The following is a 12,805-nucleotide window of genomic DNA, read 5'->3' on the forward strand; positions in this document are numbered from 1 at the left end:
CTCGCCCGAGAACGCCAGAAAGTCAAGTGTCAAGTAAACTCCAAGCCCGTTCCACTTTTTCCTCCGAAAACCCCCCCCTTTAGCGCATCGGCTATTATATGAAGCTCTCCATTGCCAAAGCAATCCCTCTAAAAATTCTGTTCGCACTTGCAACGCGACGCCCGCTAACACGACACGGTCGCACAACCTCCACAAGCGCCACGGCGTCCCTCCACCCAGACCAGCCCGGACCAGCAAGGCCGCATCAAGGCGAGCAGCTTCCGGCGTCCACAAATGCTACACCACCACAAATCTTCAGACAGATCGGCCGCAGTTGCTCGCATCAATCCAGAACAATAATCATGGCCCGACCAACTCAATTCCTGTACATGAAAGTAAACAAAGCGTTAATTTGTATCTTTTTGTCATTCGGACTTGCAAGCCACTTCCTACGCTACGCGATTTCCTCAGGTTCGAAGAAAACCACGTAAGTAGCTTACAAACGGAACCGGAAAAATCTTACGTTTGCACCACCAAAAACTTTTACTTGATGTCCACAATCTTGATGACGGACGCGTTGCCGATGCGGTGAAGAGCAACAATCGAGTCGCCCTTGGCGCAGTAGCGCGCGCGCTTGGCGTGCTCGATCGCGGCCGCCAAGATCTCGTCCGTGGTGTCGCTGTCGGTTGCGCGCGCACTGCCCTCCGCCAGCACCGGAATCAGACCCCTGGTAACCAGACACTGCCGCGCGGGTGCCTCGCCGCTGCAGGTCCACGTGAGGCTGTCTGTTGTGTCATGTTGTTCGTTTTGTTGATGCACAAACGGGGCCGGATCGGGGGAAACGCAATAGCAGCAATAAATGGAGGTGTCATTAGCAGCAGGCAAGGAATAGACGCTACTTATAAAACCTGCCGGCAGCAGGGGACAGGTAGTGTATGTACATAAAAGTATATGATTTGCGGGGCGAAAATGAGTACACCATTGCAGAATGCAAAAGCGCCGGTATACCTCTTCTACTGAGGAGGAAAGTCGCGACGGGATGAATTCAGAGATACACGTACGTACGGACATCGGTACGCATGTCGCCATGAAGGCGAGGTAGGAAATCCCTTCACATCCCAGCACTCACTCACACACACACCCAAGCCAACATCGTCAGCACCGCCACAAAAACACACTAATACAATAAACAAATACGCACTCTCGCACATACATACATACATACGCACACGCCTACCTGTCGTGAGCACGGGCACTGCCACTGTAAGCACTGGCACCAGCGGGCGGTACTTGGCCACCAGCCGGGCGGTGGACCCCTCCCGAGTCAACACCACAATAAGTGACGCGTGCACCTACGGAGTGGAGCGGAGGGGGGGAGAGGGAAAGGGGGGAAGGAGAATGACGGAATGGTTTAACAAGCTGGATTGAATCAAACTGAAGGGGAGGAGCTGAAGCGGGAGACTAAAGGCGGATCTGGCGGCGAGCTGTGAAAAGTCCGTTCAGAAGCATTGATATGGGAATCCGGCGCCGGTGAGGCGAGGCGCAGCGCTGCGAGAGAACAGAAAGGGAAGGGGACAGGAAAAAAACCCAGAACCCACCCCACCCAAGTAGCCTCCCACCCACCCACCCCAGGTACTTCACAACCCTAAGTCGTATCATCATCGTCACCTTGTGTGCGGTGCGCACGGCGGAAGATGCCAGGGACTCCAGGGGGGACATGGGCATGGGCGCCTGCTTTAGGATGTTCTTGAACATGGCGTAATAGTCCAGGGAGGCCTCGGCCTCGCGACAGATCTTGGTCATCACCTGCAGGCAGGCCGACCGACCGACCGATGGCGAGAGGCCCAGTTGAACGGAGCGGACAAGAGGGAGGAGAGGCGCAGGAGAGGCGCAGAGAAGAGAGGCGGGGCGCGCAGTGTGAAGGCATAGTTTGTGTGACGTACTGTTTCAAAGTAGAGGACAGCGAGCGGGAAGGAATGTTGAGGATGTCATTTTAAGAGCACAACAAAAACGCGAGATGCTGAGATGCCCGTTTCCGTTGTTCCAGGCAAACCAGGTGATTCCTTTGTCACTAACGGATTAACTAAAAAATAATAAGACCAGCGGCATTTTTTTTCATTTCCCAGTTTGTCAGTTGTTGATTGATTAGGCGCAGGTGACAGTGGTACGCGACTAGATTCCATATTGCATGCCGTACCTTGACGGCCTCGACCGGAAAGTTGCCGGCCGCGGTCTCGCCGGAAAGCATGACGCAATCCGTACCGTCGAGTACGGCATTCGCCACGTCAGTCGCCTCGGCACGAGTGGGCCGCGGGTTCTTAATCATTGACTCCAGCATCTGAGTGGCCGTGATGACGGGCTTGCCTGCGAGAGGGCGATAAGTTGGGTAAAATATGTGTTAGATAATGAACCGAACCGCGGAAAAAAAGGGTTGCTTTTCAGGGTTGTTGTTCCGAGCCCCCAATCGGACAACGCAAACCTACCATCCCATCAAACACACACACACACACACATCCTAAAAGACCCATACTTCACACCCACCCTACTGAACTACCACACCCCACCTAAGCAGGTAGATAGCCCACTAAAATGCGTGATTACTGGTACCAGTGAATCCTCTCCCTCCTTCCCCTACTTGGACTCCATAAGGTCCCAGAGAAAGGGGAAGTCAAACCACTCAAGTCAACGCACCGGCATAGTTGCATTTTTGGATCATCATTTTCTGCGCCAGGAAGATTTTCTCGGTGGGGATTTCCATTCCAAGGTCTCCGCGAGCCACCATGACGGCATCCGTCTTGAGCAGGATGTCGTCGAAGTTCTGGATCCCCTCCTGGTTCTCGACCTTCGAGATGATCTTGATGAAGCGACCCCGCTCCCCGAGTACCTGGTTTCGCACGGACGGACGGACGGACGCGCGCGCGTGTCAAACGAGTTGTTCCCACCATCGGCCCCCGACCCATACACAACCACACTGCCAAACTTGCAGCCCCCCTGCCCCCTCCCCCCTTCCTCGCACATTCACCACCTAGGCTATGGCTTCCCCCCACCAAACCCAACCCGGATGAACCACATACATAAGTACATACATACATACATACATACACACACTCGTGCGCTGACAGTCCGCTAACCTCCCTGCTCGTCACTTCTCTACTCCACCGCACCAATCAACTTCTCGTTTATCCACTCTTCCCAGCCACCCCTCTCTACATCCCCTCTCAACCTCCCTTTCCCCTCCCCTCCCCTCTCTCCCTCCCCTTCCCCCTGCCCCAAGGGGTATCACGCCCCCACCTGGCGAATGGTATCAATGTCGGAGCCCTTGCGCACAAAGGACGCGGCAATGAAGTCGATGTCGTTGGGGATGGCCCAGTGGATGATGTCATCCACGTCCTTCTCCGTCAGCGTTGGTAGATCCACCACCACACCGGGCAGGTTGACGTTCTTGCGTTCTCTGAAACGTGAAGACGGGGGGGCCGTCGCAGCGGCGGCAAAACACATATCAACAACTTGGTCGCCACGCGGCGGATTCACGCGCCATAATGTGACTAAAACCTCTTCAAGGCAATGGTGGTGTTGTTAATTAAAGTCGTGATGGGCGCTCTCTCAGGGTATAGAGGGCAGGATGCTGTGTGAGTGTGAGAGTGTGTGTATGGAAGTCGGAAGTCGAGCGGCCGGGAGAACGTCGTTTGGCCAGAGGTGTCGGAAAGCGCCGCGTCACAGCGGGTATTGCGGTCAGGCTGCAGTTCGGGGGATTAGTGATGAGTGAGTTGAAGTGACTTCATCAACAGTCGTGGCGACGTGGCAGAGCTGCCACTACCGAGCGGCGGCAGCAGCTGAGCTGCATGGCATGCGCCGAAACCAGCTGCAAACCGCCCGTCCCAACCACCACCACCATCACCACATGTTTGCCATTTAATGAACAGCTTGTATCCCGCACACAATCCGCACACAGAGGAGACGCCGAGTGCTGCTCACCCCAGCATGGCGGAGTTCATGCAGCGAGCGCGGACGGTACCGGCAGCGGGGTCCGTAGAGATCACCTCCTGCGGGGTCGGTTGAGGGTGGTTGAGGGTGGTTGAGGGTGGTTGAGGGTGGTTGAGGGCGGTTGAGGGCGGTTGAGGGCGGTTGAGGGGCGGCGATTAGGTCATGCAGGGGTTCAACTGCAGTCAGCTGCGGGGCATGCAGGATGGGTGCGTCAGTGGGAGGCGCACATGTCCCTTCACACGTCCCTTCACACGATCAGAGCTTCCGGGGCAGAGGGGAGCCCGGGGCCTGAAGCCATACATATGTATATACATATATGTATATTTAGCCCTACATGGGTTGCCATGAACCAAGACCGGCACCACCACCACCGTCACGGTATGGAAGGACCCCCCGAACGTTACTGGCCTGCCGCGACATAAATACACACACACACACACAGAGACACACACACCACTGGGGAAACGCCGCGGGGTGGCATTTCTTATGCAGCTGCCACTTATATACACACTTACACACATACAAACCATCGTCCCAGCAGTACCCACATCCCCCCCCGCACACAACACAACATGACTGACCGCTATCGGGCACCGGGTGGTGTCCCCGCCCCTGCCGTCAACCAGCCCCCCGCCCCTTCCTCACCAATACGATACTGCCGTCCGCGCACAGAATCTGTGAACCTGGCTTGACGTCGTGCGCCAGCTTCTTGTAGCTTTACGTGTCGCGCGTGCCAATGTATGTAGCAGTAGTAGTAATAGTAGTGGGGGGGATGGGCCGACAGAGGAGGTACTATGAAGCGCAAATAAAGAGATAGTGAAGGTAGTTCAGGTAGGGGTAGAAAGCAAGGCAGGCTGACGTGTGAGAGTATACGGCTGCGTGAGGATCATGAAGCGGCGGTGGCGGTAGAAAGCCGGGGCCCTAAAGCGGCCGGAAGGGTGTATCGCCATATAGTCGCGATTCCTGTCAAGCAGCCAGCGCCCAGCTGTGTGGTACCAGCTTTGAGGACCCTGATAGATGCCTAATTGATGCAGCCCACTGTATGCTGTGCGCACAACGCCATTACTGGGGGCCGCACGATGAGCTTGGTGCACCGAGAAGTGCATCGAAACAACCAAAAAGTGCACAAGAGAATTGAAAAAAATAGTGCCGCAGGGATATCAGCAAAAGGCTTAAGGTAAAGACTAAACACGGAGAGGACTATGCGGGTAGACCACAGGAGTGAAAAGCTGTACACGAAACCCTTACTCATCCTTACCTCGTAACTCCTAACTAATTCGTGTGGTTAAAACCCAGTCCCTCCAATTCTACGACTTCATGCTTCTGCACGGCTGTACCTCATGGCAATCGTGTTTTCGTCGCCCGGCTGGGCGTAGTCCGTGGTAATCGTGACCTCCCTGCCAGCGGTCAGTTGCACCGGCTTGCCATCCTTCAGTGTGCCGGTGCGGATCTCGGGGCCCTTCGCGTAAAGAAAGGAAAACCTCAGGTTACAAGGGCTTTTCCACCCGTCCCAAAGAGTCATCATAGCTCCTTTCGCAGCGCACCTTGGTGTCCAGCATCGCTGCGCACATCAACTTCGTGTTGTTCATAGCGATGCGCAGGTTATCAAGCGTCTCCTGCAAATGAAGAATTTTGAAATTGTTGATTTCTGGAAGCACTGTGGTCGCGATCATGCTGCGTCCCAACGCTCGCGGACAACGCCCGCCGCCCCGGACGCACCTGGTGATAGTCGTGAGAGCCATGCGAAAAATTGAAGCGCGCAACGCTCATACCAGCGCGCAGGAGCTCCTCAAGCACCTCAACGCTGCGCGACTTTGGACCCAAAGTGCAGACCACCTGAATGAGCAACGCAAAGTGGCAATTGCTCAACCGCCATGTAATTGTGGACACGGACATCCCCTTTAAATTGCACATGCCTTAGTCTTGCAAATGTTGGACGGAGTGCCCGCCAGCACAGTCTCAAGGCCCAAGGACACCATTTCTGCTAAGCAGCCGCAACAAGTCCGCCTGTGTGATAATCAGTTGTAAGAGCAAAGTAGTCCGTCCCAAAGGATTCACAGCACACACAATCAAATTGAGGCGATTAAGAAGAGAGAGTGATGGGCGATGGCAAGCGCCTGAGATTGTTAAACGCCTTGTCGTACTCCGTCGCTTTTTGCCGCCGCTTTTGTCCTTGTTTTTAACAATATGACCACCAAGCGAATTGTCACTGGGGAGGGAGTTATCACGTCGGACAACATGCGAGTGTGGCACAGTACCTTTCCACATAAGCCGAACCCTAACGCTTTCAAGGTGTCGACACCTGGTGGATATCCCTATAAGCGGACAGCTCTCATCCAATTGCGATAAGATTTAAATTTATGACATGTTCGGAACACGTGTCTTCTTAACGTCTCAACCAGGAAAAAGGGCAACATTAGGAATGGAGAACCAAGTGACATTTTGTTTACAACTACGAAGTCCCCAACAATCCGTTACAGAAAAGGACGGCTGAATGATAAGTACTAACTGCCATGACGATCATCGTCGCCCTCGCGCACATCGAACAAGTTGCCATGCTGAGCGACAACGCCATCCGTCGGGACGCGTGCATCATCATGCGCCGGCCGGCGCAGTCGGGCCCAGTCCTCATAGAAATCTGCTCAAGGGGACCCCATTACCGGCCGACGTACTGTTCTTGATGCGCTCACGATGCTGAACCCTGGCCCCTGAACCTGACCCAAGCGCTGCTCACCAATTAAATTGTATTCTTAAACGTAGTACTCATCAGTTATTTTTTTGCAAGACTTCTAATGGCAGTATTAGTTCCTAACCTGCCTCGCTGTGATGACAAAACAGGTAGGGCAGTGCAGCGCGTGCAGTACATTGTGCAGTACAGCTGATCCCTGACGTCCTGATGGGCAAGACCCCTTGGTGTCATGTGTTGTGTCTTACAAGCAATGGCCGTGTTAGTAGGACGCGGTTTGCAGCTGAGCACAGCTTGTATGCTAAGGGCACACGCCCGGGAGGCTAGCATGCCACGGGTGGACTCCCGGCAGGGACTGGAGACGGCCATGGCTGAAGGAACGCGAAGCAAGTCAAGGAAAATGAGGTCGTGCATGTGGACCGTGGGGTGCCGAAGGCATTGTCGGTGCCGGAGGTATTGTTGGCATTACAGCACATGAAACCCCAATCAGCGCCAGCCGTTCCGCGCGCACATGCGCACATCGATTCACTACATACAGTAGTTCTTTGAAGATGCAACGGCCCGCGAACAAATAGGCATCGTGTAAAAAAATAATGATGTTTTAATGCGCCCACACGAGCCACCACCGCGTGCCCAGCTTTCCAAAAAAGGGCCGCCACCATTCCTCACGCCTCTTGTGGCGCGAGGCAGATCACTGCCTTACGATCCCTACGATCCCTCTAGATTCGATAAGGTGGTCGATTATTAACACTCTTCGCTTTCAACTCATATATCCATACACATATCATTTCAAGGGTTGTCACACCCACATAAAACAAATCGTGCCAAAGGGTTACTTCTCCCCCCACACCCAGCTCTCACACGGATGTGTCCGTGACGAGCTAATCAAAAACCGACTTCATGACGAAATCAACTTACACACTTTCATGCGTGTCGTCCTTCAGCAAGGCGTGCTTCCTTACATGGAACAATGATGTCGGTGAACACAACGAACCACAATTCCGGTGACACCGTGACACCGTGGGCACACCCAAAGACCCTCCGGAATATGTTTTGAGTGGTGGGTTTAGGCAGTATGTATGTTGTTACAGGGTGGTTAACTTCGCCAGCGGCCCCCTTTCCCGGGGCAGTCCCTGCTCTCCCCTGCTAGAGGGGCACCCTAATCCGTCACCCCATCCGACTTCAGAATGTATTCGTTGGGTTCGGCAACTCACCACCAGCATCCAACCAAATCTAGCGGATCAACGGCGCATCAACTTAGTTCCTGGTCAGCTCGCAAGTTGATATGTATGTATGCCACCCACCCTGTCCAGCATGCATCACAGAGCAGCATCCGCTCTTTTACGTCCACAAACAAACTTGCACACCTCACAAGGGTGCCCAGGCGATGGCCTGGCCAATCGTGGATCCACCACATGGTCCTCGATGGGCAAAAGTGACACGGAGCACAGTGTCTGATTTGTCATGTGATGACGGTGGTACCACAGCGTCCTTCCAGCACCAGAATCCCAGCTGGGCAGACCTCAGCCGCAAGCAAGATATCATGCTTGGCGTGCAGATCCAGGCTGAATCGAGCGGAGTATTGTACGCCCAGCAATTTTTTAGAAAGTAACCGAAATATTTTGTGACCTCACCTCTTTACAACAGCATTGCCGGCCGCTGCAATGCCCTGTACGTCGAGGAATGTGAGGTTTTGAGCATTGTACCGCGGAGCTGCCTTGCATGGCGGCGGATGAGCGCGGTAAAACCCTGCCTAAGGCCACGGATCTAACTTATCTGTTGAGCATCAGCACTGCGTGCCGCGCACTGGCCTATGACGCCAAACCGACAACCCACTCCGTGTCTTGTTGTGACCCACTGGGAAATTTGACCAGGATCAAGGGTGGAGTGGCCGGTGTGTTCACGGAGCAGACGCGGCATGGCCTGGGCGGAACCGTCCTGGCATTTGCTAGCAGCAAGGATGATGATGGGGCCAGGTTGGATGGTCATTCTGTTGACATTTGGGATGAGCCAGACACGGGTTTCTCCCGCAGGAAGGGCAAGCATCCGCCTGGGTTACCTGTGATACAGCTGCGCGCCATAAACAGCGGGCGCGTCAGTAGTATCGTTTTCAAGGCAACACATGATACCGGTTTGAGGGAGACGGCAACCCACGTGCCGTACCTAAGGCAGGGGAGTGTACGGAGCTTATTTATCGTACACATGAGGAGTCCGGGCACTTGGGGGCGAGGCGCACTTTGGCGCTCTTGCTTACGAGTTGCTGTTGGAGGGGCATGGCTGATGATGTGTGGCATCAGTGGTACAACACTGCGAGTCGCGGGTTGGAGAGCGCTCCTCGCTCTCGTCCCTGCTGCTTGGCCTCGGCTGCTCCTCAGACGGCGATGATGAAGTCCTTAGGAATGTGCTCAGCCGCGCCTAACCGGGTCTTAAAGATTGGCTAGAAGTGATCTATATCCTGGGCAGCAGGTGTGTGCGTGACCTAGGTACCCAATACATCCTTAGGACCGGTGTTCGACTGGCTTCACACTTGACGATCGAAAGGTGATAATGTGTGGCCACACACCATGGGCTGACGCTCCGACTCTCTTCGGGCGTGCCTGGTCTGTACGCTCACGAAGATTAGCTTCGACAGCCAAAACGACAAAGACGTAGGCTTTCTCCGCGGTATAAATTACACCTAAAAGGCGGTAGGGATAAGGGACCTTGTGCCTCCGACCCTCATAATATACTATTGCGCGCCAACTCATGCCGTCAGCGCTACCACTTCACGATACCAAAACTAAACATCAGCAGTCGTTCTCAACTGTCCCAGAACGAGATCGCGTAAACGCGACCCAACAGTTGTAGGTAGTTAACCGTTAGACCTAAAGTTGGACCTTACGATGGAAATTATGCCGCATTTAAAGGAAAGGTTGCCTGTCCTGGCTATGACGTGATTGGCAGAAGCGCAATCCAAAGCCCCTTCCCCAGGATAGGTTCATCCACCTCACATGGACCAAGCCCGTCCTCTGGCCGTGGTTTCGTACATGGCGTAGTCATGCCATGAATGCCCTCCCTCCCACCCACCCCCACACAGGCCCCACGCGGCTTTCAAATAACGCCGCATTTTTTAACAATCTTTAGCCAAAAATTAGCATGCACGCATCAGGGCACACCGGCACGCCGCCAATTAAGGTACTCGTGCGCCATGCTCGAGTCAGTTTCCCGCCCCGCGTCACAGATCACTAAAGCTGGCCCCGGCGCCCGTCATGGCCTAACCTAACCATGCCAGCGTGCGTTTACAAGGAAAACCCGGGGAGCCCCGCCCATCCATCCGCCCCTCCAGTGCCCCTCCTCACCCCGCGCTGCGTTCATATTCCCCTACTCGTCCTTGTGCGAGCCCACTTCTCCGCCCTTCTTCCCCTTGAGGAACACTGCCATGGCCGCCGCCACCATCTTGACAAACCAATATGTATTCAGGGTGTTCATAACCACAGCCACGAAGCAGTAACCCACGGTCGCAGCCGCTGGAAACGGTGAGTCGGGCCGGTACCGCTCGCGGACGACGTCCGAGACCAAGATGTACGACTGAAAGTAGCCCCAAACGTTACGGCAGCCGAAAAACGCAACGATCATCAGCAACCCGTTAACGAGGTACAAAACGGAGTTCGCCATTCCGATCTTGTACATGAGCCACCTGCAGCAGCAACGAATGCACGCAGCAGCGGAGTGTCAGACCGCAGCGGTGGGAATGTGGTGGGAGAGGCTGCAGGATTGGTGCGCTGCTGCAGCTCTGTTCGATCCTTCCCATCACCCCAGACCCCAGAGGTCAGTATCACCTGCGAAGGGGGGCAGATGGAGCAAATCAGGTCAGCGGGCCGGCAGGCTTACCTGAAATGTACGAAGGGTGTGCTGATCTCCCACATTAAAAACGCCGCGCCTGTGTCGTGCAGCGCCCGGAGGGCAGGGTGAACGGGGAAAGGGGTTAGGATGGACGTCCCGCCCAGGGCCCCCCGTTGCTATCCCCCACATCACTTCTTCCGAACTCCAGTGCTGACCCAGATAAGTTTATTAAGCTGCGACCAGCAACGACTGTAACTCCACATGAATAATGGCCCAGACACGTTCAGCGTGACCCATATCGATAAATCGACCATCTTGCTGGTGCGCTATGAGCACGACCGCACGTGTGGGGCCTTTAGTGTTGCTGGCAAACAAGCTGGTGTGCTTGTGTGCGCACACATAAACCTCAACATAATACATTCGTACCGTGGAAATGCAGGAACCCCGTCACCGCCCCAAAGGTGTATGCCAGATGACACGCCAGCGCATGAATGGTGTATAGCGGGCCTTCCAGTGCGAAGCGCATTGCGCACATAATCAGGTCGTGTAGGAAGTAACCGGCTGACAGGTAGCACATGGCGTATGACAAGCTGCTGTTCGCGTACACACGGTCACTCTGAAAACTGGCCTCCATCAGTATCAGCAGGCCAACGGGAACCTGAGAGCAGGAGGGGTGAGCCGTCGTGAGGCAACATCAGAGTGTTTTATGCACCTAAGGCTGTTGGGGGACGTTATGGTGACGACCGGCAACAAGAGGACCGGGGGCGCGCGGCCACGGGGATGTACGGCTAAGAATCCACCATGGGATTCAAATACCCAGCGCGGGTGAAGGGAAGGGAAGGGGTGCGGATGGACGGGCCCAAAACGACACACGTTTGGGCTTTGCACAACTCGTGTTCGGTTCCTCAAGCGACAGCACGCCAGCAGGCACAGCAACTATCAGTGTGGTGTACAGGTGGTGCCAAAAAATCCTTTTGTGGCGATCTGGGTTGCGCGGGTGAAGTGCCGTGGTGTTTGTCGTGAGGGGACATTCCATGCGATTCTGTCGTGTGTGCACATGAGGCAGCGCACTACATTGTCGGTAACGTACCCGTCATGAATGCTGAGCTGGGTGAGCAGCGTGGGATGAAAACAAAATTCATAAATGACGCAGACATTAGAAAATGCTTTGACCGCATTGACCTGGGTCGTCGTCTGCTTTCGGGTCAATTTTGAAGTCGGCGAAAAGTTGGAGTTGTGTGGCAGGTGTTGTTCATGCTTTCCTTGCTTATTATTCCGGCACGGCACAACGGAGTATGTGCCGGTTCTGTCCGTTGACCAACGAAGTGTTGACGTTCGTTGGTCACCGTATGGTTGACGGATCTTATGTTCCGCAGTTGGTGCGGCTTTAGGACGATTCAAGGCGTACCTGTATGCTATTGTGGATCGACCCCACAAGACGCGCGACTGCTTGTGTAGCGGCACCCTTGGCCTTCTTCAGTTGTGTTTTCGCGTCTGCCTTTCCGCTGGGGGGTTGTCGCAGAAGCTTGACCAGCAGGGGTGTGAGCAGGAGCAGCAACAACGCCTCCACCAGCCAAAACAATATACCTGTGTCAAGGTTAGCCGCAATATGCTCAAAGACATGATGTGCAGTTCACAGAAGCTTTAAACTTACCTATCGCAGCGATGGCAACGTAAGCTCGTTGTATAGTTCTCCTAGGCGCGATTTTATCAAGGAATGGATCAGCAACCTTCGAGATGCCATTAGCCAGTCGGTCCAACTCTTCATATAAGAGCTGCAGGCCCATTGGTCCAAGCACCAAACGATTCAATTGCGCAAAATAACTGGAACTGTTTATCACAAGGTGTGTTTTACCTAAAACAATACGTATTAATGTTGTTATTGACAAAATGAAGGAAAATGGGACCCAGCAACAAGGTAGTTTAGGTACGGGCCCATAGAGATGTCATCTGTCTTATTGTGGTGGCTAAGCTTTTCTGCATGCTGCGCGTGTGGATGGATGGATGGATGTTACAAGCTTCAGCGAGCTCGTACGGCCCAAACGAACCCGGAGGCTCATAAACCGCTTTGACAGCGCCGTCTATAGGGAAAAAGGAAAAAAGAGAAAAAGTAAACGAAACAAACAAACAAACAAAAAGCTTTGCGCGAGAAGAGTTCGAGTGTTTATGAGAAAGAAAAGCGTCAATTTGACTCTGAAACACAATTGCCTGTTATCGCCGAGAAAGTTAGGTAGCTAGGTGCTCATGCCGCGTGTGCAAGGTGGCCGTATCGGCTGTACTACGAAATCGGGCAGGTATGGTGGTAGTTTGTCGGTTGAGCAGTTTTCGTCGGGC

The 12,805-nt window shown here is 54.2% G+C and overlaps 2 protein-coding genes across 2 annotated transcripts; both read right to left on the minus strand.

Moving 5' to 3' along the window:
* Positions 1 to 522: 522 nt before the first annotated feature.
* On the minus strand, positions 523 to 5,859 carry pyk1 (cytosolic pyruvate kinase; the record flags this gene model as incomplete). Its single annotated transcript, XM_002957765.1, has 11 exons — positions 523 to 764; positions 1,217 to 1,331; positions 1,648 to 1,785; positions 2,177 to 2,343; positions 2,671 to 2,863; positions 3,271 to 3,430; positions 3,955 to 4,022; positions 4,609 to 4,678; positions 5,301 to 5,422; positions 5,508 to 5,579; positions 5,683 to 5,859. 11 exons carry the CDS (start codon positions 5,857 to 5,859, stop codon positions 523 to 525), a joined length of 1,524 nt encoding a protein of 507 aa, XP_002957811.1.
* Positions 5,860 to 10,009: 4,150 nt separating this feature from the next.
* Positions 10,010 to 12,258, minus strand: VOLCADRAFT_98909 (uncharacterized protein; the record flags this gene model as incomplete). The annotated part of the gene is made up of 5 exons (XM_002957766.1): positions 10,010 to 10,325; positions 10,520 to 10,568; positions 10,898 to 11,129; positions 11,880 to 12,058; positions 12,126 to 12,258. 5 exons carry the CDS (start codon positions 12,256 to 12,258, stop codon positions 10,010 to 10,012), a joined length of 909 nt encoding a protein of 302 aa, XP_002957812.1.
* Positions 12,259 to 12,805: the final 547 nt, after the last annotated feature.

Source organism: Volvox carteri (genome assembly GCF_000143455.1).
Source record: "Volvox carteri f. nagariensis unplaced genomic scaffold VOLCAscaffold_79, whole genome shotgun sequence".
Lineage (NCBI taxonomy): Eukaryota > Viridiplantae > Chlorophyta > Chlorophyceae > Chlamydomonadales > Volvocaceae > Volvox > Volvox carteri.